The sequence below is a fragment of the Mesoplodon bidens genome (genome assembly GCF_964165515.1).
Source record: "Mesoplodon bidens genome assembly, chromosome: 10".
Classification (NCBI taxonomy): domain Eukaryota; kingdom Metazoa; phylum Chordata; class Mammalia; order Artiodactyla; family Ziphiidae; genus Mesoplodon; species Mesoplodon bidens.
In genome coordinates this window covers 5281144-5306436 of record NC_138172.1, presented here as the reverse complement: position 1 = coordinate 5306436, position 25293 = coordinate 5281144, and the positions used below count along the sequence as shown (strand labels likewise).

The following is a 25293-nucleotide window of genomic DNA, read 5'->3' as shown; positions in this document are numbered from 1 at the left end:
CTGTTGAGTAACAACTAAACAAATCTAGCATTAGTCTTTAGTTGAAAATGATTAAAAAAATTTTTTTAATACCCTTGGCCTCAATATCTCACTTGAGAAACTGATTTCACCTATCAGCAATACCACATAAAGTTATTTTTTTACTCCCAAATATGCTATGGCCAAAAAAGAAAACATGAGACCAAGTCTGACAAGAAACATAAATTTTAGTGATTGTTTCATTTTTGATAGGCTACTGTCTGACAGTCTTATAGCAATCCTGCTACTTTACAAGAAAGCAAAGGCATGAAGAAGAATACCTACTCTTCCCCTCAAACAAAATCGTCTGGACCACGCCCTGGGAGAGGCATTCAGGCTGTTATTCTAGTCCAAAGCAATGAGAAATAAGAAGAATAAAGAACAAAGGAAGCATTTTAAGTGTATTCAGTTGTTAATAAAGATGAACTAGAAAGCAAACCAAACAGAACATACAATAAAGCCAAGAAAAGAAAAAGCAGTTTGAAAACACTAGCTTTGCGCATTTATATCTCCCTAAATACCTGATTATTAAAATCCTGTGACTCCACCCTCTTATTTCTAAATAAAATCACTTAAAGTCTTTCAGAGAGTTTGTAGTCCTCTATCACTATTCTTTTCTTTGCCACATGAAAAAGAAACTACTCTTTATGTATCCTATTCACTAGCTCAATGAGATCCTATTCAAATCTAACATGGAAACAATCAGTTCAAATGTTAACATTTCTTCAGGAAATTTCAGTTCTCCACTTGAATGATATACCAACCAGATTAATTAAGCTAGTCTCAAGATGCAGTGAATAAGAAATTCGAAAAGTCCAGAGACCTGACAAAGTGCTGCAACATTCCTTATCAGGTTTGAAACCCAAAACTCTCTTGACACAACCATCAACCCCACCCGACTAACTAACTGACACTCTTCACCACCCGCAAAGGACCCTATTACCTCAATCATCCTGCTGTCCACGGGCAAGGTGGTGCTGACCATGTGGACATTAGGTGTGGACGTCGACCTCTGCCTCTGGGAGAGGGAACCTTCAGAGGAGGGGCTGGAGGTGTTGAATGTGAAAGCATGGGGTGTGGAGTATCTGTGCTGGGAACTAGGTGAGAAGGAGAAAGAAAATTCCATGGTTGACACTCAGGCCTCCGTATTGGTAAAGTCTTTCAACTACCTATTTCATTAAGATACTTGGGGGCAAACCCTACTTATACTACAAACTTTGACAAAAATATTCCTTTCTTTCAATAGGCACCACTTAAAATGTTTCTTCTGTTTAGATGCCTTTGCATGCAAATTTTTAAAAAGTAAATAATATATGTGCTCAGAATTCATGTGAAAAGAAATGATACGCTATAAGTTTTCTTTTATTGAATAAATCACCTCTACAGGATACTCCGAATTTTTAGACCATCTCTGGGAAAGAACAGATTAGCATTTGTCAACCAATACGACCCCCTACTAAAGCTAGTTGGAACTTGCCCAGGTTAATTTAGAGACTAAATTAGAAAACTTTAAGGAAGATTTTTTGATAGACGGTTAGATCTGCCAAGCATGTCTGCAAACAGGCCAGCATTTTATCCACTGTGCATTCTCTCCCCCCATAAACAGCTCACAAAATCAATTAATGTGAATTCAGTTTTTAGGTTTCAATACCTAACTGTGAAATTTATCACTGGCTTTTTCTACCCAACGCCACTCTCCCACCAACCAAACTGGGAACACGCATTAGGCATAACATTTTCATTATTTGCTCCAAAGATTACTCGGAGTTTTGTTTAAATTCAAGTAGCACCATGCATAGATTCAAGAGATAAAAGACTTTTCTTCTAAGAGAAATTGCTCTATCGCAATTGCCTTTCCAGGCAATTCAACATTAATGCCTTCAGAGGCCTGGTTTCTTCTACCTAAATCTTCAGAAGCAAGTACAGTTTTTCGGTCAGGTTTGCTTTTCAAATTATCAAGAAAAATAAAAGTCATATACAAATATATCCAGGTATCACTTCAGTACAAATTCCTTGTTCTGAGATATACTGCCTTTAACAATTTCCATGATAGTCTTACAAAGGCCAGTAAATATTATATGATTATATATAAATTAAAGTCACATATTTTGGACAAAGATGTAGATTTATTTTAGGTTCCAAATTCATGTGTAACAGTAAGGAATGTGAACTCAACAAAACTCTGATTTTAAAGCTGGAACACAGAGTAAAGACAAATTATGTGCAAACTCACAGGCACATTAAAAGAGATATTTATATTAAAAATCTAATTAGATTCTTTTCAAGATAGCAGTTTATTCAATATTGGACTGGCCAAAAAGTTCGTTCAGGTTTTTCCGTAAGATGTTATGGAAAAACCCGAACGAACTTTTTGGCCAACCCAATACCATGGTTTTAGCAATGCAAGGCCATATATAAGCATTTCAAAGTTGAGGGTTTTATTTTTACCGAATCATTGTATATCGTTTTAGGATGCTCTCCCTGAGGCTCACTGCATATTGAGGAAGGCAAAATCTCAAACTCTTTAAAATGTAATGAGATACAAGGGACATGCTAGGATAATAGAATAAATTGTAGTCAGAGTCACTTTCCAGAATTTAAGAACTAGAGGACCACAGAGAAAAAGTTCTAGAGTTTTGCTCTAACGCCAATGCTGAGTTCCACAGAAGCAGCGAAGGGTTTACACAGAGAAAGGAGGGAACGCAAGGGAACTCTTGTATTCATGCTTTCAATCCCACCTGCCCCAATACAACTTTCCAAAAGAAAAGCAGTAGGTAAAAAAAATACCTAACAGGCATCCGGGAAACAGACTCTCGCATCCGACGCATTGTCAAAGAAGGCAGTACTGGGACCCCACTATCACCAACAGTGGAATTTGGGAACAGCCTAAATGAAATCAGAGGAAGACTGGTTCATAGACTTGCAGTAGTAATTTTACAGTCAGCCTGCCTGGCCTTGCAAACTCACAGCTACTCAAACTCAACTTTTCCTAGTCACATTTTCCTGGACCATTTCAGGCTACCCAGGGTAAGGGGCTACCCAAGTGACTGGGTTTGAATGACTACAGAATGTGAACAGTCTTGACGGGCCAATGAGCACAGAGTCTCTAGTATGCATTTCTAGGAAATACTGGCCCAATGTCCAGCCATATCAAAATAATGTGTTCTTTTAAGCTAGAGTAGGGCACTTTATAACCTAAATCACATAGAGCTTTTCAGAAACATTGTCTTGGAAACGCACAAATGAGAAGACAGAAATATGAAGGATAGATCACCTTCAGCACCAAAAGTCATAAATAAGAGGAAAAGTGATATTAACTTTAACTGGGCATCTTCCCTCCATGAGATGAGCACTTGGTGCCCGATAAGTTCACATGTTATCTCAGTTAAGCCTCCAAAGAACACTGCAACCATGGTAATACCCCCGTTTTTCAGATGAGTGAGCTTAGACTCAGAGGGGATTACAGATAGTTAATGGCAACATTGAGATTTTGACCAATTTCTGCTAGACTCCAAGTTTGTGCTGTTTATGCTACCCAAGCTCTCTTTGCAAAAGCAACACGTGACTACCACGAAAGCAAAAAAGATGTTCCCGTGGTAGTTTAATGATAACATTCCCTTAGTTTTTCTAGTACCTTCAAAATAGGATAAAAGTTCACCTTTGACTTTTCATATCCCTGTTAATAGTTTTTAAGAGGTTCTTTGGAATATGTAATTTTTAATTGAAACCTTACTAAAAAAACCAGTTTGTCTATATGGAATATATTTTAGTAACTGGTTTTGTCTCCTGAGGGACACATGTGGGTTTTTGTTGTTGTTGTTGTTGTTTTGTTTTGTTTTTGCAGTACGCGGGCCTCTCACTGTTGTGGCCTCTCCCGTGGCGGAGCACAGGCTCCGGACGCGCAGGCTCAGCGGCCATGGCTCACGGGCCCAGCCGCTCCGCAGCATGTGGGATCTTCCCGGACCGGGGCACGAACCCGTGTCCCCTGCATCGGCAGGCGGACTATCAACCACCGCGCCACCAGGGAAGCCCCGATACATGTGTTTTTTAAGGTTTACTGTAATATCATTTTAAGATTAATGTTTTCCCTAGTTTGAGGTGAAGAAAACAGCACCAACTTTCTGCTCCTTCTTGATGTCAGAGGTCTGTTCGGTGTTATTCAAGAGTAGACAGAGTAGTGTCTACTAGCAACCTAGTAAAAAAAAGTCTGGGGGGGGTTTCATATCCCTCTGCTCTTTGCCTTACTGAAGCACAGTATATCAATCTCTATTTGACAGGTAATACTCCTACCAGCTCGTTTAAGAGTGTTATATACCACCTCAAAACTTGCTAGTTTCGGAGCTGTCATGTTTCTAAAGTAGATCGTTTCCAGATCATGACAATTCATTTAATAAGTCTAAAACCCAGACTTGTCAAATATACAGTATGCATCCTCAAAAGGGGTTTATATCTCCCTGCCCCCTTATATTCTTTGAAAAAAGAACAATGCCTTACAAGAGTTGTCTGATATTACTCCAGTCCACACACATAGTAGGTACTTTGGTGCTACAATGCTCGTGAAACTTGTAGCCACAAGTCTGACATCTAAACCCATTTAGCAGGAACTTCTGACAGATGTCACAGAAGGCAAGCTTCAGGAAGGTCTTCCGAGCCTGGAACAAGAACACAGGTGTAAATTATACTGAATAAAAAACAAAATAATTTCCTTCTTGACCCCCAAGAGGTTTTATTAGAATGAAGAATCATACTTCCAACATCTGTAAAATTCATACACAGAAATTAAAGTACATCTGTGATCTAATGACACCTAAATTGCTTTACTGTAAACAATGGCACAGCTTTAAACAATCCAACAACATATATACTTATTATCTCTGAGAAATTCCTATTGTGCCAGCCAAAGCACCCAGCACACCACAAAGAGAGAAGAGATCTGCAACTTACAAAGTTGTGTGTTGTGAGTGGAACATGATCCAGGAAATCTACTTGAAGTTCCTCTCCAATCAACGAGGCAGCATCAGTATTCCAATCTAAACGTGCTTTTTTACTGAAGAGGATTTAAAAAAAACATAATATGAAAGGGGAATACTTAAATTAGGTGAAAGAGTTGAATACCAGTAATAACAACAGCTACCATTTAGCTCATGCTACATAAACATAAAACTTAACTTAAATCCCATACAACACTGACATTTAATTCATACAACAAACCTATAGGGACTTCCCTGGTGGCGCAATGGATAAGACTCCGTGCTCCCAATGCAGGGGGCCCGGGTTCGATCCCTCGTCAGGGAACTAGATCCCACATGCATGCTGCAACTAAGAGTTCGCATGCCGCAACTAAGGAGCCTGCCTGCCACAACTAAGACCCAATACAACCAAATAAATACGAAAAAAAACAAAAACAAAAAACCTATGAAGTGGGCATTATTATTCCCATCTTAAAAATGACAGAAATGGGGCTCTAAGAAGGTAACTTGTTCAAGGCCACACACAGAGTGTAACGGTCTATTTGGAATCCAGGTCAGTCAGACTCCAAAGCTTGTACTCTTAGAATAAAGCTTTTTTAAACAATGAAATAAAACAATCTCATGATAAAGGAAATATACAATAAATTGGACTTTATAACATTAAAATCCTATAAAAATCCTAAAATCCTATAAAATGGGTTATAAATATTGCTACAGTAGCAAAATTTAATCTTCACTAGCCTACTTCAATCTAGAAAATACATAAATAGAAAGGAATCACAAATAAAATGCACTTTTCTATGACGATTGGGCTCAAATCTGTAGAACTGTCTGCAGAGTCTATACATATAAATTGATGAAAGACTTAACTGTCTTAAAATTTACTCTGAAACCACTCTTTCTGTGCCTAAATAAGACAGAAAAATGGGTACATTTAAGTAAAAATTAATTCCCAGTTCCTTTCTCATGCCTTATCTAGTTTATCTGGCCCAACTCCTGAAGGAAGAATATTCTCAGGTAGGGAGAGAACACCACATATACAGCACCATTCTAACCTCTCCTTTCACCTACGAGAAGCCTATTAGAGCCATCTTTCTGATTATATGGCAGGAAATAATCCATCCCTTAATATAATTCCCTATACAAGGTCTGGGAAACCCAACATTACTCCAAAGTCCTGCTTTGCCCTAATGAAGAGGGAGAGGGTGAGTCCTGTTTCCTGATCAGTCTTGAGGTGCCATCCATCCAAAAGAGAACCTAGGGTAGCTCCAAACAAATACAGCCGTGGACAAGAGTGGCTCAAGCCCCTCACTGTCTCAGAGTCTCTCTAGTCTTTAGGGAGCACTAGGCACTGGCTTTGGGACCAACCTGGGACTGTACCCACATAAAACTGGCATCTGCTTCAAAGATTTGCACTTCAGCAAAAAAAAACCCTAAGCTGATAGGAATAACATAAACAGATGAATTTATGCTCACCCTTTTTGTTGCAGCAAAAATAGAAATGAAACTTTTCTGATAAACAAGGAAAATAAACAATGAACAGGCTGGGGAAACAGCATAAACAGGCCTGAAAGAGTTAGCAATCTTGGTTATTCTTTAGCCGTTACTACTAACAAACACTTGTAGCTAGACTTGTCCTTCACAAAACTAAACAAAGCTAATTACTCTCTTATTCCATATGAATTGTTCCCTGCACCTGGCATTTATTCTGGCTGCATTCTCTTGTAGCAAATCACCCCTTGTAGCTGTTTACATTTCATAAAGAAGGTCACCCGGCTGATAACCCAAAGATAAATGGCCCCAATTACCAGGCTGCCTGATGCCAAGGGTGACTGTTTTTAAAATACTGCAAGAAGAAGAATAAAAGACCTTCACCACTTTCATCCTTATCACTTACCCTGGACTGCTAGTTCCACCTGTAAGACCCCCTGTAAATCCCCAGGACAGGGGGACACAGTTCTTGAGGCGCTTGCCTGCTGTGTCTTCCCTTTGCCTGGCAAAGAAAATAAAAAGCCTCTCTATTTCTTATCTTCCAAATCTCTGTCTCCGTATTTTTACTTGGCATCAGTGAACAGGGAGCCAAATTCCAGCAACATTTTGAGTACTCATCCCCTAGGCTAGTCTCTCAAGCTGGGGAGCCCCTTGAAATATAAAAGATGTAAGCTAAAGATCAATAACAGAACCAGTACTTTCCAAGAAGAAGGTAAAATTAAGGTTATTATCCCAGATTTGGGGGGAAACAGTAACAAGTAACAGATAGTCACAGATGGCTCTGATGTTACGGGGTATTATTACTCCTAGACTTTGAGGCAATGCCTCTATCTTGCTACCACCATTAGGAATAGGATGAACTACACTGATCCTCCTTGAAGCAGAAATTCTCCTGCATCTTTTAGCCCTGTGTCTGTCAAACTGCTGGGATTCAGTAAATATTAACTGAATCAACATGAGTGAATTATAAAAGTTAATCTCTTAAAGACAGTATTCTTTAACTATAAATAATAATGAAACACTTTCTGAGTACCCACTCTGTTAACTGCAATATAGCAAACACAAAAATCTTGCTCTAGAGAAAGCTGACATTACTGTTTCCTTCTATGGAAACACTATCCAACAACTAACATGTATTTTATATTCCAATGCAATGTTCAAGCAAAATTTTCAAGTTCTTGGTATCTTATTTTTCTGAACTGTCTCTTTATAAACAAGGGTATTCAAATATTCACTATTCTATAGGAAGCTAGTACAACTTTTTTTTATGAAAACAGTTATTATTTGAAGCTAGGAAATCCTTACTAGTATGAAGGAAGAGCTGGCTGACTTTTGAGTTCTTACCCCTTGTGTTCGTGGAGAAGTCTGAAAACTGCACAGCACTCTGGTTGCAGGCCCCTCACCTTGAGAGCTTTCATAAGGCAGTCATGCAAGCTCATTCCATTCCGCACATTGACCTACAAACAAAGGGTCACCTTTAGAACCAACACAGGTTGCACAAGCACATCCCTTGGAAAGGGGAATATAGAAATAAATCCATCAGTCTGTAAGGGTATATGTAGAAGATTTTATGACAGCATTGCTTGTACAGTTGACCCTTGAACAACACGGCTCTCAACTGCACAGGTCCACTTATACGTGGATTTTTTCAATAGGAAATACTACAGTACTACATGTACTACATGATTTGTGGTTTGTTGAATCCGAGGATATGGAACAGCAGATACAGAGCACATATACCAAGGGCTGACTGTAAGTTATACTCGGATTTTCAAGTGCACATGGGGCTTGCGCCCATAACCCCCTGAGGTATCCAAGGGTCAACAATAATGGCAAACACACACACAGAGGAAGCACCCAGAATGTCCAGCAATAGGTAAGTGCTTGAATAAAGTACAGAACATCTGTATGTGTCACACGGTGCTGCTGATATATTACTTATAATGACTCATCAGAGGGTGTTCATATTAACTGGGGGAAAATATTTTTCAGAATAATACAAAGAGTAAGATTATTTAAAGGGTGGGGAACCTATATATGTTATATGAGTGTGAAAAGATAGACACTCAGCTGTTACCCCTATGAGAAAGTGGTTGGGAGAGAGAAATGATCAACTTTCCCTTTCTACATCTCTAATTTGTTTGACTCAATGAAATGTTCATGCAAGCATAAATATCCACCAGAAAGGAAAATAAGCCAACCCAATCTATAAACAAACATGAGTTCTTCTCATCAAAACTTTGTATTTCAACCTATTTTCAACAAAATGGTTGATATTCCTAACAAAAATTCCATCTCACATGCACTTCAGACTAGGGAGGGCAAGCAGGAAGTGGAGGAAATAAAGCCTCTGCCCTGCTGTCAGGACAAACATCACTGCTAGTTTAAATAAATCTGCACACCCATTCCAGACAGCCTTAGCAGTATACGCCCCTTCACATTCCCCTGTACCCAATCCTCAAAAACTCAGCAGGCACTCAGAAGCCTAACAGAGGGACTTCCCTGGTGGTCGGTCCAGTGGAAAAGAATCCGCCTTCCAATGCAAGGGACGCAGGAACTACGATCCCACATGCCGCGGAGCAACTAAGCCCGCGCGTCGCAACTACTGAGCTCATGCGCCTCAACTAGAGAGCCTGAGTGCTGCAAACTACAGAGCCCACGGGCTCTGGAAGCCACGCGCCCTGGAGCCTGTGCGCCACAACTAGAGAAGAGAAAACCCTGCACCCCACAACTGAGAGAGAGAAGAGAAGAGAAGAGAGAAGAAGCCTGCGTGCCGCAACGAAGAGCCCACACACTGCAACGAAAGACCCTGCATGCCTTAGGGCTTCCCTGGTGGTGCAGTGGTTAAGAATCCACGTGCCATGCAGGGGACACGGGTTCGATCCCTGGTCCAGGAAGATCCCACATGCCGCAGAGCAACTAAGCCCACGAGGCACAACTACTGAGCCCGCGTGCCTAGACCCCGTGCTCCACAACAAGAGAAGCTACCATAACAAGAAGCACACACACTGCGACGAAGAGTAGCCCCCGCTCGCCACAACTAGAGAAAGCCCGCATGTGGCAACAAAGACCCAACGCAGCCACAAATAATTAATTAAAAAATAAAAAATAAAAAGATCCTGCATGCCTCAATGAAGATCCCACATGCCACAACTAAGACCCGATGCAGCCAAAAATAAACTAACTAAATAAATATATCTTAAAAAAAAAAAAAGCCTAACATAAAGTGTGAGTGCCAGAGTGCTAATAATGGCAGCTATATAAAAATTTCACCTAAGCTCTTAAGCATTTCAATAAAAGCTCTATACATTTTGTTTTTAAAGCCAATAAAGTTAATCAAAAGTAAGGCAACTAGACAGTATGGGCTGTAGAGAGAGCAGAATGTAGATCAGCAGTGCTTGCAAACTGCCCCAAGTAGAGTCCTTCCACCGGGTGAAAGTGTGACATCTGACAGTGGTCAACCCAGCCCCTTCCCAGAGGGAGGTGAGTGATGTGTGTACTTATTTTAAAGGTTTAAAATATTTTTAAGTATTCATTTACAGTGTTTCACAAGTTTATTTTAAAGGTTTCTTGAAGCAGTGATACCCTTAGAAATATCCCACTAACTTCCAGCTTCCAGACACAAAACAACAAAGTAAAGGGAGAGAGAATGATCTGAACTATGAATACACCAAGAATGAGGACAATAAAAAGTAAATCAACACACACATTAACAGAAACATGACCTGTATCAAATACTGTGCAGTAGTACTTTGAAAACTGTAAAGTGGTATCTGTGCTATTTAATCTTCATTAAAAGTCACAGCTCCAAGAGGTAGACAGTTCTTTAAATATCTTCTAACCCAGTGGGGTTCCCAAACGTGGCTGGTATTAGAATCATCTGAGGAGCCTGTGAAAATATATTTTCCTGGCCTGCCCCCTCTAACACATCCATCTGATTCAGTCATCTTGAATGAAGCTCAGGAATCTGTATTTTAAACTGCTTCTCGGGTGATTCCAGTGGTAATTAATGGGCCTCAGCTATGATCCAATCACTCATCCAATAATAATTAGCAGCAGCAGTTAGTCAAAGAGACACATGTTTACAAAACAAATGACAAGAAAAATTCAAAAAACAAGCCACTACTAATTATTCTAAAATTATTTAAATCAGACGTAGATCCTCTCTATCACTCTTCTCTCTACAACTCCCCTCGGACACAGGTTGTAATCAGCTAAATCTGACTAATCTCTGGAGCCCACTAAGTGATTATGACAGTCATTCTGGGCTCCAGCAGTGAAGCAATCTGGGGATGATTAGAAACAGCTGACTGGCCATGCTGGCCAGCAAATGACTCCTTCCTCCTTCAATGCTCCCCTGAAGCTGGGTGCCTAGTGAAAGAAGGTGGTTCTTCCAGAGACACAACAGTCCATCTCTGGTCAAAGAAACAGAAGAAACTAACTTTCTCTGACAGAACCTTCTCAAAAGCTGTCAAGAGAGAAGTCAAGCTTCCAAATCAGTCATCCCCAACCACCAGTTGTGCTCAAATGAAGGCTGTCAAGTATACACACATGTCGGACTTCCCTGGTGACGCAGTGTTTAAGAATCCACCTGCCAATGCAGGGGACACGGGTTCGAGCCCTGGTCCTGGAAAATCCCACATGCCGTGGAGCAACTAAGCCCGTGTGCCACAACTACTGAGCCTGCGCTCTAGAGCCCGCGAACCACAACTACTGAAGCCCGCACGCTCTAGAACTCATGTGCCACAACTACTGAGCCCGTGTGCTGCAACTACTGAAGCCCACGTGCCTAGAGCCCGTGCTCTGCAACAAGAGAAGGCCCCACTCGCCACAACTAGAGAAAGCCTATGCACAGCAACGAAGAACCAACACAGCCAAAAATAAAAATTTTTTTAAAAGTATACACAGATATAGAAAACACTCAGAAATAATCATAACTGCCATTTTACTTATGAACTAGCCACTGTAGTCAGCATGAGCCTCATTTTATAAAGGTCAGGAAACAGAGGCTCAAAATATTATGTAATTTGTTTAGATGATACAGCTTATAAAAGGCAATACAGGGATTTAAATTTGGGCCTTGTTGTCTTAAAGGCCCATACACTTAATTATTAAGCCAAACTAAGTTTCCCACTCTTCCAGGCAAACTAGTAGATGGGGGTGGAGAAGACAGTGGCAGTAACGCCCAGAAGCAGCACCAGATGATCTTCAGCTTCCCATCACATTCAGACTTCCCATCTGGGCTCTCCACTTAAGGTAAGAAAGAAAATTATTGAGAAAATAATGGGTAAAAATCAGTTTGCAAATGAAAGACTACTGTTGAAATATAAGGGGATTATTTATTTTGCCAGCCATTAAACTTTCATTTTCAGGAAAGGGAACAAAAATAAATTTACTCACACTTTAAAATGCCTTTGAGTTTTGCCTTCAGTTCAGAATGTACCTAAATGTACAACACTGTCACTGGAAGGCTCTTTAGGGTCACAAAAGAAGTATAAAGGAAGTTTTAGTAAAGTGGAGAGAGTTGAACTGTTAGAAACAAACTGAGAAAACTCTGGACTGTACTTGCCAACCTTGGAACCTTGCCTCACCTAGGTACACAGAATAAACACAATGCACTGCTTTTACACAAAAAACAGAGGGTGGGAAAGGAGGAGGTGTGGACGTTTTGAAGGAAGGTTTTCTCAAATGTCCCACGCCAAGCAAAATTAGCACAACTTCACTTTTCTGTTTCAACCAGGTGTTTTTTTTTCCCCTCCCAGGATAGTAAGAAACTTTTTGAGCAGTAATTTCATAGAAAAGTTGAGATTTTGTGTCAGAAACTATGCAGGAATAACTGGCTAGTTTAGTGCCCTTGGAAAAGAGCTGTGATTTTTTTTTTTTTTGCGGTATGCGGGCCTCTCACTGTTGTGGCCTCTCCCGTTGCGGAGCACAGGCTCCGGATGCGCAGGCTCAGTGGCCATGGCTCACGGGCCCAGCCGCTCCGCGGCATATGGGATCCTCCCGGACCGGGGCACGAACCCGTATCCCCTGCATCGGCAGGCGGACTCTCAACCACTGCGCCACCAGGGAGGCCCAGAGCTGTGATTTTTAAGCTACCTCCAGCTTTGCCACGAGTCCTAGGAAATTTACCAAAATAATTTTCCTAGGTAATTTTATTTCCTTCAATATACCTGTAATATCAAAAAATTTTTAAATGAACAGTTTGCTTTAATATTCAGAACAAAACAATTTTTTAATCACCAGAAATGTCTAACAGAATTTTTCAAAGAACCCTTTGAAATATATCCCCATAAGAATGTACTATTTTCACCTCACACCAGTCAGAATGGCCATCATCAAAAAATCTACAAACAATAAATGCTGGAGACGGCGTGGAGAAAAGGGAACCCTCCTACACTGTTGGGGGAAATATAAATTAGAACAGCCACTATGGAGAACACTATGGAGATTACTTTAAAAACTAGAAATAGAACTACCCTATGATCCAGCAATCCCACTCCTGGGCATATATCTGGAGAAAACCATAATTCAAAAATATACATGCACCCCAATGTTCATTGCAGAACTATTTACAATAGCCAGGACATAAAAGCAACCTAAATGTCCAACAGCAGAGGAATGGATAAAGAAGATGTGGTACATATATACAATGGAATATTACTGAGCCATAACAAAGAACAAAATAATGCCATTTGCTGCAACACCGATGGACCTAGAGATTATCACACTGAGTGAAGTAAGTCAGACAGAGGAAGATATATATCATATGATATTGCTTATATGTGGAATCTAAAAAAAGAGTTCAGGGCTTCCCTGGTAGCGCAGTGGTTGAGAGTCCGCCTGCCGATGCAGGGGACACGGGTTCGTGCCCCGGTACAGGAAGATCCCACATGCCGTGGAGCGGCTGGGCCCGTGGGCCATGGCCGCTGAGCCTGTGCTCCGCAACGGGAGAGGCTCCAACAGTGAGAGGCCCGCGTACTGCAAAAAAAGAGAAAAAAAAAGGAAAGGGTACAAATGTACTTACCTACAAACCAGAAACAGAGTTACAGATGTAGAAAACAAACATGGTTACCGGGGTAAGGGGCGGAGGAATAAATTGGGAGACTGGGATTGAAATATGCACATTACTATACATAATATACACACTACTGTATATAAAATTGGTAACTAATAGGGACCTACTGTATAGCACAGGGAACTCTACTCAATACTCTGTAATGGCCTATCTGGGAAAAGAATCTAAAAAAGAGTGGATCTATGTATATGTACAACTGATTCACTTTGCTGTACGCCTGAAACAAACACAACATTGTAAATCAACTGTAATCCAATAAAAATAAAAATAAAAAGGGCTTCCCTGGTGGCGCACTGGTTAAGAGTCCGCCTGCTGATGCAGGGGACATGGGTTTGTGCCCCGGACTGGGAAGATTCCACACGCTGCAGAGCGGCTAGGCCCGTGAGCCATGGCCGCTCAGCCTGCGCATCCGGAGCCTGTGCTCCGCAACGGGAGAGGCCACAACAGTGAGAGGCCCGCTTACCACAAAAAAAATAAATAAATAAATAAATAAATAAATTTTAAAAAAGAAGAATGTACTATATGTTTAGAGGAAATGTCAGTAAAGAAGACATTTCAGGCAAGACTAATAACAGAATGAAGGCCAAGAGCTGGGATAAAGCAAGGGGTGTGAAAGGAACATAAAGCAATAAAATCTGCAACTGGAAAGCCAATTAACAAAGACTCTAAGTGGAACCCTATTACACTGCTGGTGGGGATGTAAATTAGTGCACACACTATGGAAAAGAGTATGGAGGTTCCTTAAAAAACTAAAACTAGGGACTTCCCTGGTGGTGCGGTGGTTAAAAAAATCCACCTGCCAATGCAGGGGACACGGGTTCGAGCCCTGGTCCAGGAAGATCCCGCATGCTGCAGAGCAACTAAGCCCATGCATCACAACTACTAAGCTTTAGAGCCCTCAAGCCACAACTACTGAGCCCGCACGCCACGACTACTGAAGCCCGCGTGCCCTAGAGCCCACGCTCCACAAGAGAAGCCACTGCAATGAGAAGACTGCACACTACAAACAAAGAGTAGCCCCCGCTCGCCACAACTAGAAAAAAAAAAGCCTGCATGCAGCAACAAAGACCCAACACGGCCAAAAATAAATAAATAAATAAATAAATGTATTAAAAACAAAAACAGAACTAAAACTAGAGTTACCATATGATCCAGCAATCCCACTCCTGGGCATCTATCCAGAAAAGATGAAAACTCTAATTCGAAGAGATACCTGCGCCCCAGTTGACAGTAGCACTATTTACAATAGGCAAGACATGGAAACAAGCCCAGTGCCCACCAATGGAATATTACTCAGCCATAAAAAAGAAATGAAATATTGTCACTGAAGAATATCATACTGGGATTTCCCTGGTGGTTCCATGGTTAAGACACTGAGCTCCCAATGCAAGGGGCCCAGGTTGAATTCCTGGTCAGGGAACTAGATCCCACATGCCACAGCTAAAGATCCCGTGTGCCGCAACTAAGACCCAGCACAGCCAAATAAATAAATACTTAAAAAAAAAAAAAAGAATATCATACCAAGTGAAGTCAGACAGAAAAAACAAATATTATATGAATATCACTTAAATGTGGAATCTAGAAATAATACAGATGAATCTATACACAAAATCAAAATAGACTCACAGATACAGAAAACAAACTTACTGCTACCGAAGGGGAAAGGTGGGATAAATAAGGAGTATGGGATTAAAAGACACAAACTACTATACCTAAAATAGATAAGCAACAAGGATTTACTGTATAACACAAAGAACTGTTCAATATCTTATAATAACCTATAATGGAAAATATCTGAAATATATATATATCGGAATCACTTTACACCTGAAACTAACACAATATTGTAAATCAACTATACCTCAATTAAAAACAAAACAAAACAAAAACAGGTACAACTACAAAACACTAAAATAAAATTTTTAAATAAATAAAGACTCAAAATGACAGTGAAGATTTTGCCTGCCTATAAGATGGGCAACATGATCCATAACGTTTTCTATAGGGTGATGGACAACTACATTTTCTGAGAGGAATGTTCACGTACCACTGTTCTTTGCTTGTTTGGCAAAAAAACACGGATAGTGTTGCTTGTCTTAGAAGGGTCCGTAAGTTTGCCATCATCTGATGCCCGACGCTGATAGCCAAACTGCTGAACTATTGTAGGGGAGATGCAGCTGGGGCCATCAAACACCGCGTCTTTGAATCCAAAACCATTGCTGATCGTCTTCCAGGCCCCCTGTATGTGCTCCATTGATGCAGCTTACACAATACTTAAACCTGGTAAAAATAAATAAATAAACAGACAAATAATTAGAATTCTTGAACAGAAGTAATTAACTCAACAATACAATATACAGAGTAATTGTGAAAACAGTAGTATGTGGGCTTTCTTGTAGGTGACATCTGCTTAAATAAATTACTCAGAAAACTTCTATTTTAGTATATTTCCATAGAATATTTCATAGACAACTCAAAAATTAACAAAATGGGGATTAGAGGTCTAAAGATTCATCAAGAGTTATACCACCAGTTAAAAGCCAACCTGGAACTATAAGCCCAGGTCTCTTGACTTCTTATTCTAATATCAGGTGGGCCAAAAGGTTCGTTCGGTTTTTTCCATAAGACGGCTCTAGTGGCACTTAGTTGTCTTTAACGTCATTCGAAACAATTTTGTTAGATTGTACGTGACAGCTGTCATATCAGCGTGCGTTTAAAACAAGACATCAAAATTGGTGAATTTTTGTGTAGCCATTTTAATATTGAAGATGGAAGGAAAAGAGCAACATTTTCGGCATATTATGCTTTATTATTTCAAAAAAGGTAAAAATGCAACTGAAATGCCAAAAAAGATTTGTGCAGTATATGGAGAAGGTGCTGTGACTGATCAGGCATGTCAAAAGCTGTGAAGTTTCATGCTGGCGATTTCTCACTGGACAATGCTCCACAGTCGGGCAGACCAGTTCAAGTTGATAGTGATCACATCGAGACAGTAACTGAGAACAATCAACGTTATACCACCTGGGAAATGGCCAACATACTCAAAATAGCCAAATCAAGCACTGAAAATCATTTGCACCAGCTTGGTTATGTTCATCGATTTGATGTTTGGGTTCCACATAAGTTGAGCGAACAAAACCTTCTTGACCATATTTCCATATGCAATTCTCTACTTAAACGTGATGAAAACGTTCCGTTTTTAAAACAAATTGTGACGGGCAATGAAAAGTGGATACTGTACAATAATGCGGAATGGAAGAGATTGTGGGACAAGTGAAATGAACCACCACCAACCACACCAAAGGCCGGTCTTCATCCAAAGAAGGTGACGTTGTGTATATGGTGGGATTGGAAGGGAGTTCTCTATTATGAGCTCCTTCCGGAAAACCAAACGATTAATTCCAACAAGTACTGCTCCCAATTAGACCAACTGAAACCAGCACTCGACAAAAAGCGTCCAGAATTAGTCAAGAGAAAACGCATAATCTTCCATCAGGATAACGCAAGACTGCATGTTTCTTTGATGACCAGGCAGAAACTGTTACAGCTTGGCTGGGAACTGCTGATTCATCCGCTGTATTCACCAGACATTTCACCTTCAGATTTCCATTTATTTAGGTCTTTACAAAATTCTCTTAATGGAAAAAATTTCAATTCCCTGAAAGACTGTAAAAGGCACCTGGAACAGTTCTCTGCTCAGAAATATAAAGAGTTTTGGGAAGATGCAATTATGAAGTTGCCTGAAAAACTGGCAGAAGGTAGTGGAACAAAAGGGTGAATATGCCGTTCAATAAAGTTCTTGCTGAAAATGAAAAATGTTATCTTTTACTCTTACTTAAAAACCGAAAGCACTTTTTGGTCAACCCAATACTTTTTCAATTCCACTTCTCTCCTTCTTTTGTTACTGTATATTAAGTATGAGCAACTATACTTGAGTATGAGTAACAATTAGTACTATGAGAAAAAAAAAGTGTAAGCCATAACTTTCTGCCTTTGAAGAAGGAAAAGAAACTAGTATTCTAGGATGTGTGTTAGACACTTAATATATAATCTCATTTAATCTGTGTAAGCACCCCAAAAGATTTTAAATCCCTTCCTCCAACCACCCTTTATTTTTTAAACAAATAAGGCACAGAAAAACCATGCTACTTGCCCAAGAACACCCAGGAGATAGGTAAAATAACCAGATTCTGTATCTGTTTATATTTAAAGTACATGAACTTTCCAACATAACATTCGGAGTTCAGTTTTAGTGCAGAAACAAAGCTTATAAACCGAAGCAAGGAGAGACAGTTACCTAACAAAAAATAATCAAATGTTTTAATCGGGCAACAAGAAAACTGCAATGAAAGTCCATAGATCGTCACACAATGACAATAAGTCAGATACTCTGCAGTGAGGACGTGCAATGCCCTGACGCTGATTGGGAGTCAGCAACCATGCAGAAGTGAGAGGTATTTATTTCCTCCTGTAGAAAACAGTGAGGTTGACAGGGAATCCCATCCTTCCCAAGCCTTACTCCTTCAGAAACTTGTTTTATCTTATTATTAGCATTATTAACAATAGTCACCATTTACTAGGTGCCTACTATTATGAAACAGTATATACTGCATACAGCCCACTCATATTACCCAACCTGATCCTTAGAGGATACTCTAGGTAGGAATTACATCCCCATTTTTACAGTCGAGCTTTAGCGGGCAGAGGTGGGATTCAGAATTGCGCAGCTCTATCTGACTCCAAAGCCCTTAACCTTCTCATATATAACACTGACACTTGAAATCATTTAGTCAGAGCTAAAATGGCCTAGAGTTAATCCAAATGTCTTGTTCTTAACCAGAAGTTTCTGTCTGAATACCCACTATGTACTATGCTCTTTCTCACATCACATGCCTGAAGCAAAAGGGGACAATACATATAACTATTCTTAGCTGACAGCTGAGAAAACTAGAAAAGTTTAGAGACTTAAGATCACTACCTGGCATTACTCTCACAGTCTTGGCTCAACTTTTTTGGAGGAGAATATGGTAAGAAACTATTAAAGTTCTGAAATGTTCTTAAAGACTGATCTGGTAATTCAATGTCACTCTAGGAATTTATCCTACAGAAGTATAAGGCAAGTGTATAACGATATATGCATAAGCATCTTCATTAGAGCATTGTTCATATCCTTAAAAAATTGGGGAGAACACCAAATACTTAACAATAAGGAATTAAACAAATCATGCTAATTCCCACGTGATAAGTAAAGTAGATCTGTAGGTGCAAAGGTGGAAAAAGCTACCCAAGACAAAACAAAAAATGACAAATGTAGTTTGAACCTCTTTCATACTCATCTAGAAAGAGGGAGGGAAATCTAGAATCATAAAGAAGGGAGAGGGGCTTCCCTGGTGGCACAGTGGTTAGGAATCCGCCTGCCAATGCACGGGACACGGGTTTGAGCCCTGGTCTGAGATCCCACATGCCGCGGAGCAACTAAGCCCGTGCGCCACAACTACTAAGCCCGCGTGCCACAACTACTGAAGCCTACACGCCTAGAGCCTGTGCTCCACAACAAGCGAAGCCACCGCAGTGAGAAGCCCGTGCACCGCAACGAAGAGCAGCCCCCGCTCGCCGCAACTAGAGAAAAGCCTGCGCGCAGCAATGAGCCAACGCAGGCAAAAATTTAAAAATAAGTAAAATAAATATATATATTTTAAAGGTAACACAAACCTATTTTTTTTAATTAAAAAAATAAAAATAAAGAAGTGAGAAAATATAGAATAATAAACAAAGTACCAATATTTCAGCAAGATGATTAAGGAATTTTTACTTTTTACATATCTATTTACTTTTTGCTTTTTTATTTTACTATCTACTACAAACATCTATAAGCCTATTTTATTTATGCAAGGGGGAGGGGCAGGACAAAATCCTACAGCCTTCAAGTGGCAGGGCCATGACGCACTGCCTCCCATCTCTGGCACCTCTACCCAAGCCCCAACACACTCCTAACTCTATCCCTTCATTACCATGAGGTCACTTTTTAAGGGCATCTACAAGCTTCTCTTTTCCCTAGACCTTTTTCCCCAATTAAAGAGGAAGACTCCTTTGAACAACTCACTAGCCTGAAATGATGTGGCTCATAGAAGCAGCAAGGGCAATCTTAAAAATGCAACTTATCATTTCCCTCCCCTGTGTAAGACTCAGAATAAAAGCTAAACTTCTTTCTGAACATGCCAAGCTTCACACCTCAGCACTTCTGAACTTCCTGTTCCCTTCATCTAGAAGACAAAAACCTCCAAAAACAAGCAAGTTGGCTTTTTCACATCCTTAAGGTCTTCACCTAAAAGATCCCTTTAGAGACATCTTCTCTCTCCAACCCAGTCAGAAGACCCCACTCCCCTACCTCCATCAAATAACCTTTATTTTCTTCATGCCACTTACCACTAATGTTAACTGTCTACAGATTTTGGTCAGTACCTCCCACCCCCTTTCTGCTCCATGCCAAGCTTGCCAGGACCTCCTGCCAATCTTGTTCACTACTGTATTCTTAGCCCTTAATACACAGTACCTGGAACACAAGCACTCAAATATTTATTAAATGAATTCAGCTACGAGCCAGAATAATGTTGCAAAAAATATAATTTTTTTTAATAGAAAAGACCTGTCAAGAACTAGTAAATGTGAATTAAATCTCCAGTTGGTAGTACACCTTTAAAAAATACCTATTATTCAGCAAAAGACAAACCGCAATAAATTGCATTCTGTATTTAATTGTGAGGGAAGACTATTACAATCTATTGGTTAAAGAACCCACTTACAAGACTTAACTGTAGACTAAGTCCAAGACCATAGTTATTTTATGACAAATTCTAAGTTTTGTAGGCACTTGGAAAATAACAGTGCTGGTGCGTAGGAGAGAACATACTACAATAACTGTTAATAAAAACTGATTAAAAAATGCAAATCCAGCTTAATTCTCAAGTTTTTGATTATTTACCATTCATAATTTTTAATTTTCCATGTCTATATCAAGACCACTTACAGGCTGAGAAGCACACTAAGGCAGTGCCTCCCAACCTTTTTCATTTCACTCGTAGAAAATGATGGATCCTATTTGTAAGGCATGCCTACATAAGCAGACAAGCCCAGAAAGGCCAAGGCCCCTACCAGTTGCCCCAGGACTGACCTGTTTATCATAGGAAGCTCTAAGGCAAGGTACTCTGTAATCAATTAACAAGAAAGGGTACACATCTAAAAACAAGAAAGAAGTATCTTCTAAAAACCATACAGCAGGGCTTCCCTGGTGGCACAGTGGTTGAGAGTCCGCCTGCCGACGCAGGGGACGTGGGTTCGTGCCGCGGTCTGGGAAGATCCCACATGCCGCGGAGCGGCTGGGCCCGTGAGCCATGGCCGCTGAGCCTGTGCGGCCGGAGCCTGTGCTCCGCAACGGGAGAGGCCACAACAGTGAGAGGCCCGCGTAACGCAAAATAAACAAACAAATACATACATACCATACAGCAGGACTTCCCTGGCAGCACAGTGGTTAAGAATCTGCCTACCAATGCAGGGGTCACGGGTTTGATCCCTGCTCCAGGAAGATCCCACATGCCACGGAGCAACTGGGCCCGTGCGCCACAACTACTGAGCCTGTGCTCTAGAGCCCGTGAGCCACAACTACTGAAGCCCACACGCCTAGAGCCTGTGCTCCACAACAAGAGAAGCCACCACAATGAGAAACACGTGCACCACAATGAAGAGTAGCCCCTGCTCGCCGCAACTAGAGGAAGCCCACACGCAGGAACAAAGACCCAACATAGCCAAAAATAAATAAATAAATAAACAAACAAACAAATAAAAAGAGGAAATTGTTCATGTTCAGAGCAATTTTTTAAAAAAGATAACTTTGGTAACAAAAAGTTACATGGAATCTAATTTTAAAAGCTCTTTTCTGTCCAATAATTAAAAAGTAATCTTTTTTAAATAACTCTTCACATATACAAAACAGTAGCTTTATTATGACAAAAGTTCGCTGATCTTAAACACTTACATGTTTATAGTTATATATGGTGAGACAGCCTGAGAATTTGTATTCAACAGACTACACATTTACCTTTTACCAGAAAGAACACAGCATACTCATAATTTCACTTATTATGATAGGAAAATTCTATAAATTTAGGAAGTCTACAGTTTACTTAACATGAATTCTTCTAGCCTATTCTAGAATAGGATATTCTAAAACACTCTAGAATAGGCTAGGCTCAACTGGTTTTCAAGCTGCTTCCTTCTGCGTTCAGCCCTCCTCTCCTCCAACCACCCCATTCCAGAGCACCTCAGAAATCAAAAAGCCTAGATCCTACTCTACTTTGCTTCCTCCACTACTCTTCCATTAAAGATGTGCCACAATGGGCTTAACCCCAGATTCAGTCTCTGAGAGACACCAGGGGATGGATATCTTATGACAGAAAAAGGGACAACTCATTAATTGCTAGATACCTTAGCTTTCTGTAGTCACCCACTCAACATTTGTCAATAATGAGTAGATCAAAATTTCTCTAAATTTATTTTTTCTAGCATAATTTCTGAAGCTGGCAGGTTCCATAGGTTCACCGAAGTTTGCCTTTTATTGACTTCATGCTTCATTCTGTCACACTGGAGTTTGAAGATACATTCACTTCAGCCATGTAATTCATGATTTTTTACAGTCTGAACTCTTTTTCAAAGCTACATCTTTCTATATCAAAATGTCTGTTTTATTATCATAGTTCACCTCTCATAATCATTCAACCTCATTTATTCTCTACATAAATATTCCTTTTTAGAAAGTTAGAGAATGATACCTTTTCTACATCTAAGTTAAAAAGTGGTTTATAAATTCTAAATAGTACTGAGTTTGGGAGCAAACAAAATAACCAAAATAGAAAGACACATAGCCCTGAATTATGCAGCAAGGGGACTCAAGGAAGAGTCAAAGACCAAACCCCTGAATCTTGAGATCCATTTCAGTTGCCTTCTTTGGGCCCTTTTGGTTGGTGCAGCAGTGCTCCACCTTAGAAAGTTTTGCTTTCTGCAGTTTCAGTTACCAGTGGTCAACCACGGTCTGAAAACATTACATGGTAAATTCCAGAATGAACAATTCCTAAGTTTTAAATTGCATGCTTTTCTAAGCTTTTTGATTTCTGAGTAGTGTCATGAAAACTCACACCAACCCGCTCCCTCCTGCCTGGGATGTAAATCACCCTTGTCCATCACATCCACACAGTATACTCTACCTGCCCTTTAGTCATTTAGCAGCCTTCTGGGTTATCAGATGGGCTGTCTCAGTATGGCAGTACATGTGTTTAAGCAGCCCTTATTTTACTTAACAATGGCCCAAAAGTGCAAGGGTAGTGATGCTGGAAATTCGGATATTCTCTTACTGTGCCTAATTTATAAATTAAACTTTATCACAGGTATATATGTATAGGATAAAACAGTACACAGTTCAGTACTATCAGCAGTTTCAGACATCCACTGGGGGTCTTGGAAAGCATCCCTCACAGATAAGGAGGAACTACCATATAACTAAAATAGCACCCAATATGTTTCAAACAAGGACAGAATAAGTACCTTCTTAATAGCCAGCTTCTTCAAGGAAGACTTCAAAAACTCAAGTCTCTTTCTTTCCCAGACTGTAACTCAGCACTTTTTCAAGCTGTGGAGAATGACCCGTAAGTGTTCAGAAAATCATTGTGGTGAGTCAGGACCAGCCTTCTTAAAAAATAAGGCAGAGCACAATATATCCACATGGTACAGGTAAGTACTATTTTGAGAAAGCTTTAATTCAGGTACACACACATTATAAAATGTATTCCTTAGTGTGGAACACTACTAAGTTTGAAAGCAATTCATGTCATTCTAAAGCTCAGAATTCCTATCAGAGCTTCCACTGATTTCCCAAATGCATTTACCCACACAAAAGACATCTTCTTGCACTTGAATGATAAAATTTTTTTAAGGATCCATCTAGTCTTAAATTGTCTTTCTTAGCTCTACCAATAAACTCTATGTGTGTGCTAATTCCACCTTACATTTTAAAATAGTCATTTCTGACGATCCAAAACCTATGAGATGCAGCAAAACCAGTTCTAAGAGGGAAGTTTATAGCAATACAAGCCTACCTCAAGAAACAAGACGAATCTCAAATAAACAATCTAACCTTACACCTAAAGGAGTTGGAGAAAGAAGAAGAAACAAAACCCAAAGTTAGTAGAAGGAAAGAAATCATAAAGATCAGAGCAGAAATAAATGAAATAGAAACAAAGAAAAGAACAGCAAAGATCAATAAAACTAAAAGCTGGTTCTTTGAGAAGGTAAACAAAATTGAAAAACCATTAGTCAGACTCATCAAGAAAAAGAGGGAGAGGACTCAGATCAATAAAATTAGAAATGAAAAAGGAGAAGTTACAACAGACACCACAGAAATACAAAGCATCCTAAGGGACTACTACAAGCAACTCTATGCCAATAAAATGGACAACCTGGAAGAAATGGACAAATTCTTCGAAAGGTATAACCTTCTAAGTCTGAACCAAGAAGAAACAGAAAATATGAACAGAACAATCACAAGTAATGAAATTGAAACTGTGATTAAAAACCTTCCAACAAACAAAAGTCCAGGACCAGATGGCTTCACAGGTGAATTCTATCAAACACTTACGGAAGAGCTAACACCCATCCTTCTCAAACTCTTCCAAAAAACTGCAGAGAAAGGAACACTCCCAAACTCATTCTACGAGGCCACCATCACCCTGATACCAAAACCAGACAAAGATACTACAAAAAAAGAAAATTACAGACCAATATCACTGATGAATACAGATGCAAAAATCCTCAACAAAACACTAGCCAACAGAATCCAACAACACATTAAAAGGATCATACACCACGATCAAGTGGGATTTATCCCAGGGATGCAAGGATTCTTCAATATATGCAAATCAATCAATGTGACACACCATATTAACAAACTGAAGAAGAAAAACCTTATGATCATCTCCATAGATACAGAAAAAGCTTCTGACAAAATTCAACACCCATTTATGATAAATCTCTCCAGAAAGTGGGCAAAGAGGGAACCTACCTCAGAATAATAAAGGCCATATACAACAAACCCACAGCAAATATCATTCTCAATGGTGAAAAATGAAAGCATTTCCTCTAAGATGAAGAACAAGACAAGAATGTCCATTCTCACCACTATTATTCAACATAGTTTTGGAAGTCCTAGCCACGGCAATCAGAGGAGAAAAAGAAATAAAAGGAATACACATTGGAAAAGAAAATATAAGACTGTCACTGTTTGCAGATGACATGATACTATACACAGAGAATCCTAAAGATGCCACCAGAAAACTAGTAGAGCTAATCAATGAATTTGGCTAAGTTGCAGGATACAAAATTAATGCACAGAAATCTCTTGCATTCCTATACACTAATGATGAAAAATCTGAAAGAGAAATTAAGGAAACACTCCCATTTACCATTGCAACAAAAAGAATAAAATACCTAGGAATAAACTTACCTAGGGAGACAAAAGACCTGTATGCAGAAAACCATAAGACACTGATAAAAGAAATTAAAGATGATACAAACAGATGCAGAGATATACCATGTTCTTGGATTGGAAGAATCAATATTGTGAAAATAACTATACTACCAAGGCAATCTACAGATTCAATGCAATCCCCATCAAATTACCAATGGCATTTT

The 25293-nt window shown here is 39.7% G+C and overlaps 1 protein-coding gene across 2 annotated transcripts in view; it reads right to left on the bottom strand.

Annotated features, from left to right (window-relative positions):
- RAF1 (Raf-1 proto-oncogene, serine/threonine kinase) overlaps positions 1-25293 on the bottom strand; it is a 72327-nt gene that overhangs the window by 14462 nt on the left and 32572 nt on the right. Inside the window, exons 2-7 of one of the 2 annotated variants that reach the window (XM_081246003.1) lie at positions 15605-15837; positions 7824-7936; positions 4963-5065; positions 4513-4670; positions 2806-2904; positions 962-1115 (exon numbers count right to left, since the gene is read on the bottom strand). In XM_081246003.1, coding sequence (XP_081102129.1) covers positions 962-1115; positions 2806-2904; positions 4513-4670; positions 4963-5065; positions 7824-7936; positions 15605-15811 — 834 coding nt within the window. In that variant the 5' untranslated portion in view covers positions 15812-15837. Of the gene's footprint in view, positions 1-961; positions 1116-2805; positions 2905-4512; positions 4671-4962; positions 5066-7823; positions 7937-15604; positions 15838-25293 lie in introns of those variants that run through there. The other variant, XM_081246004.1, reaches the window with a different exon arrangement.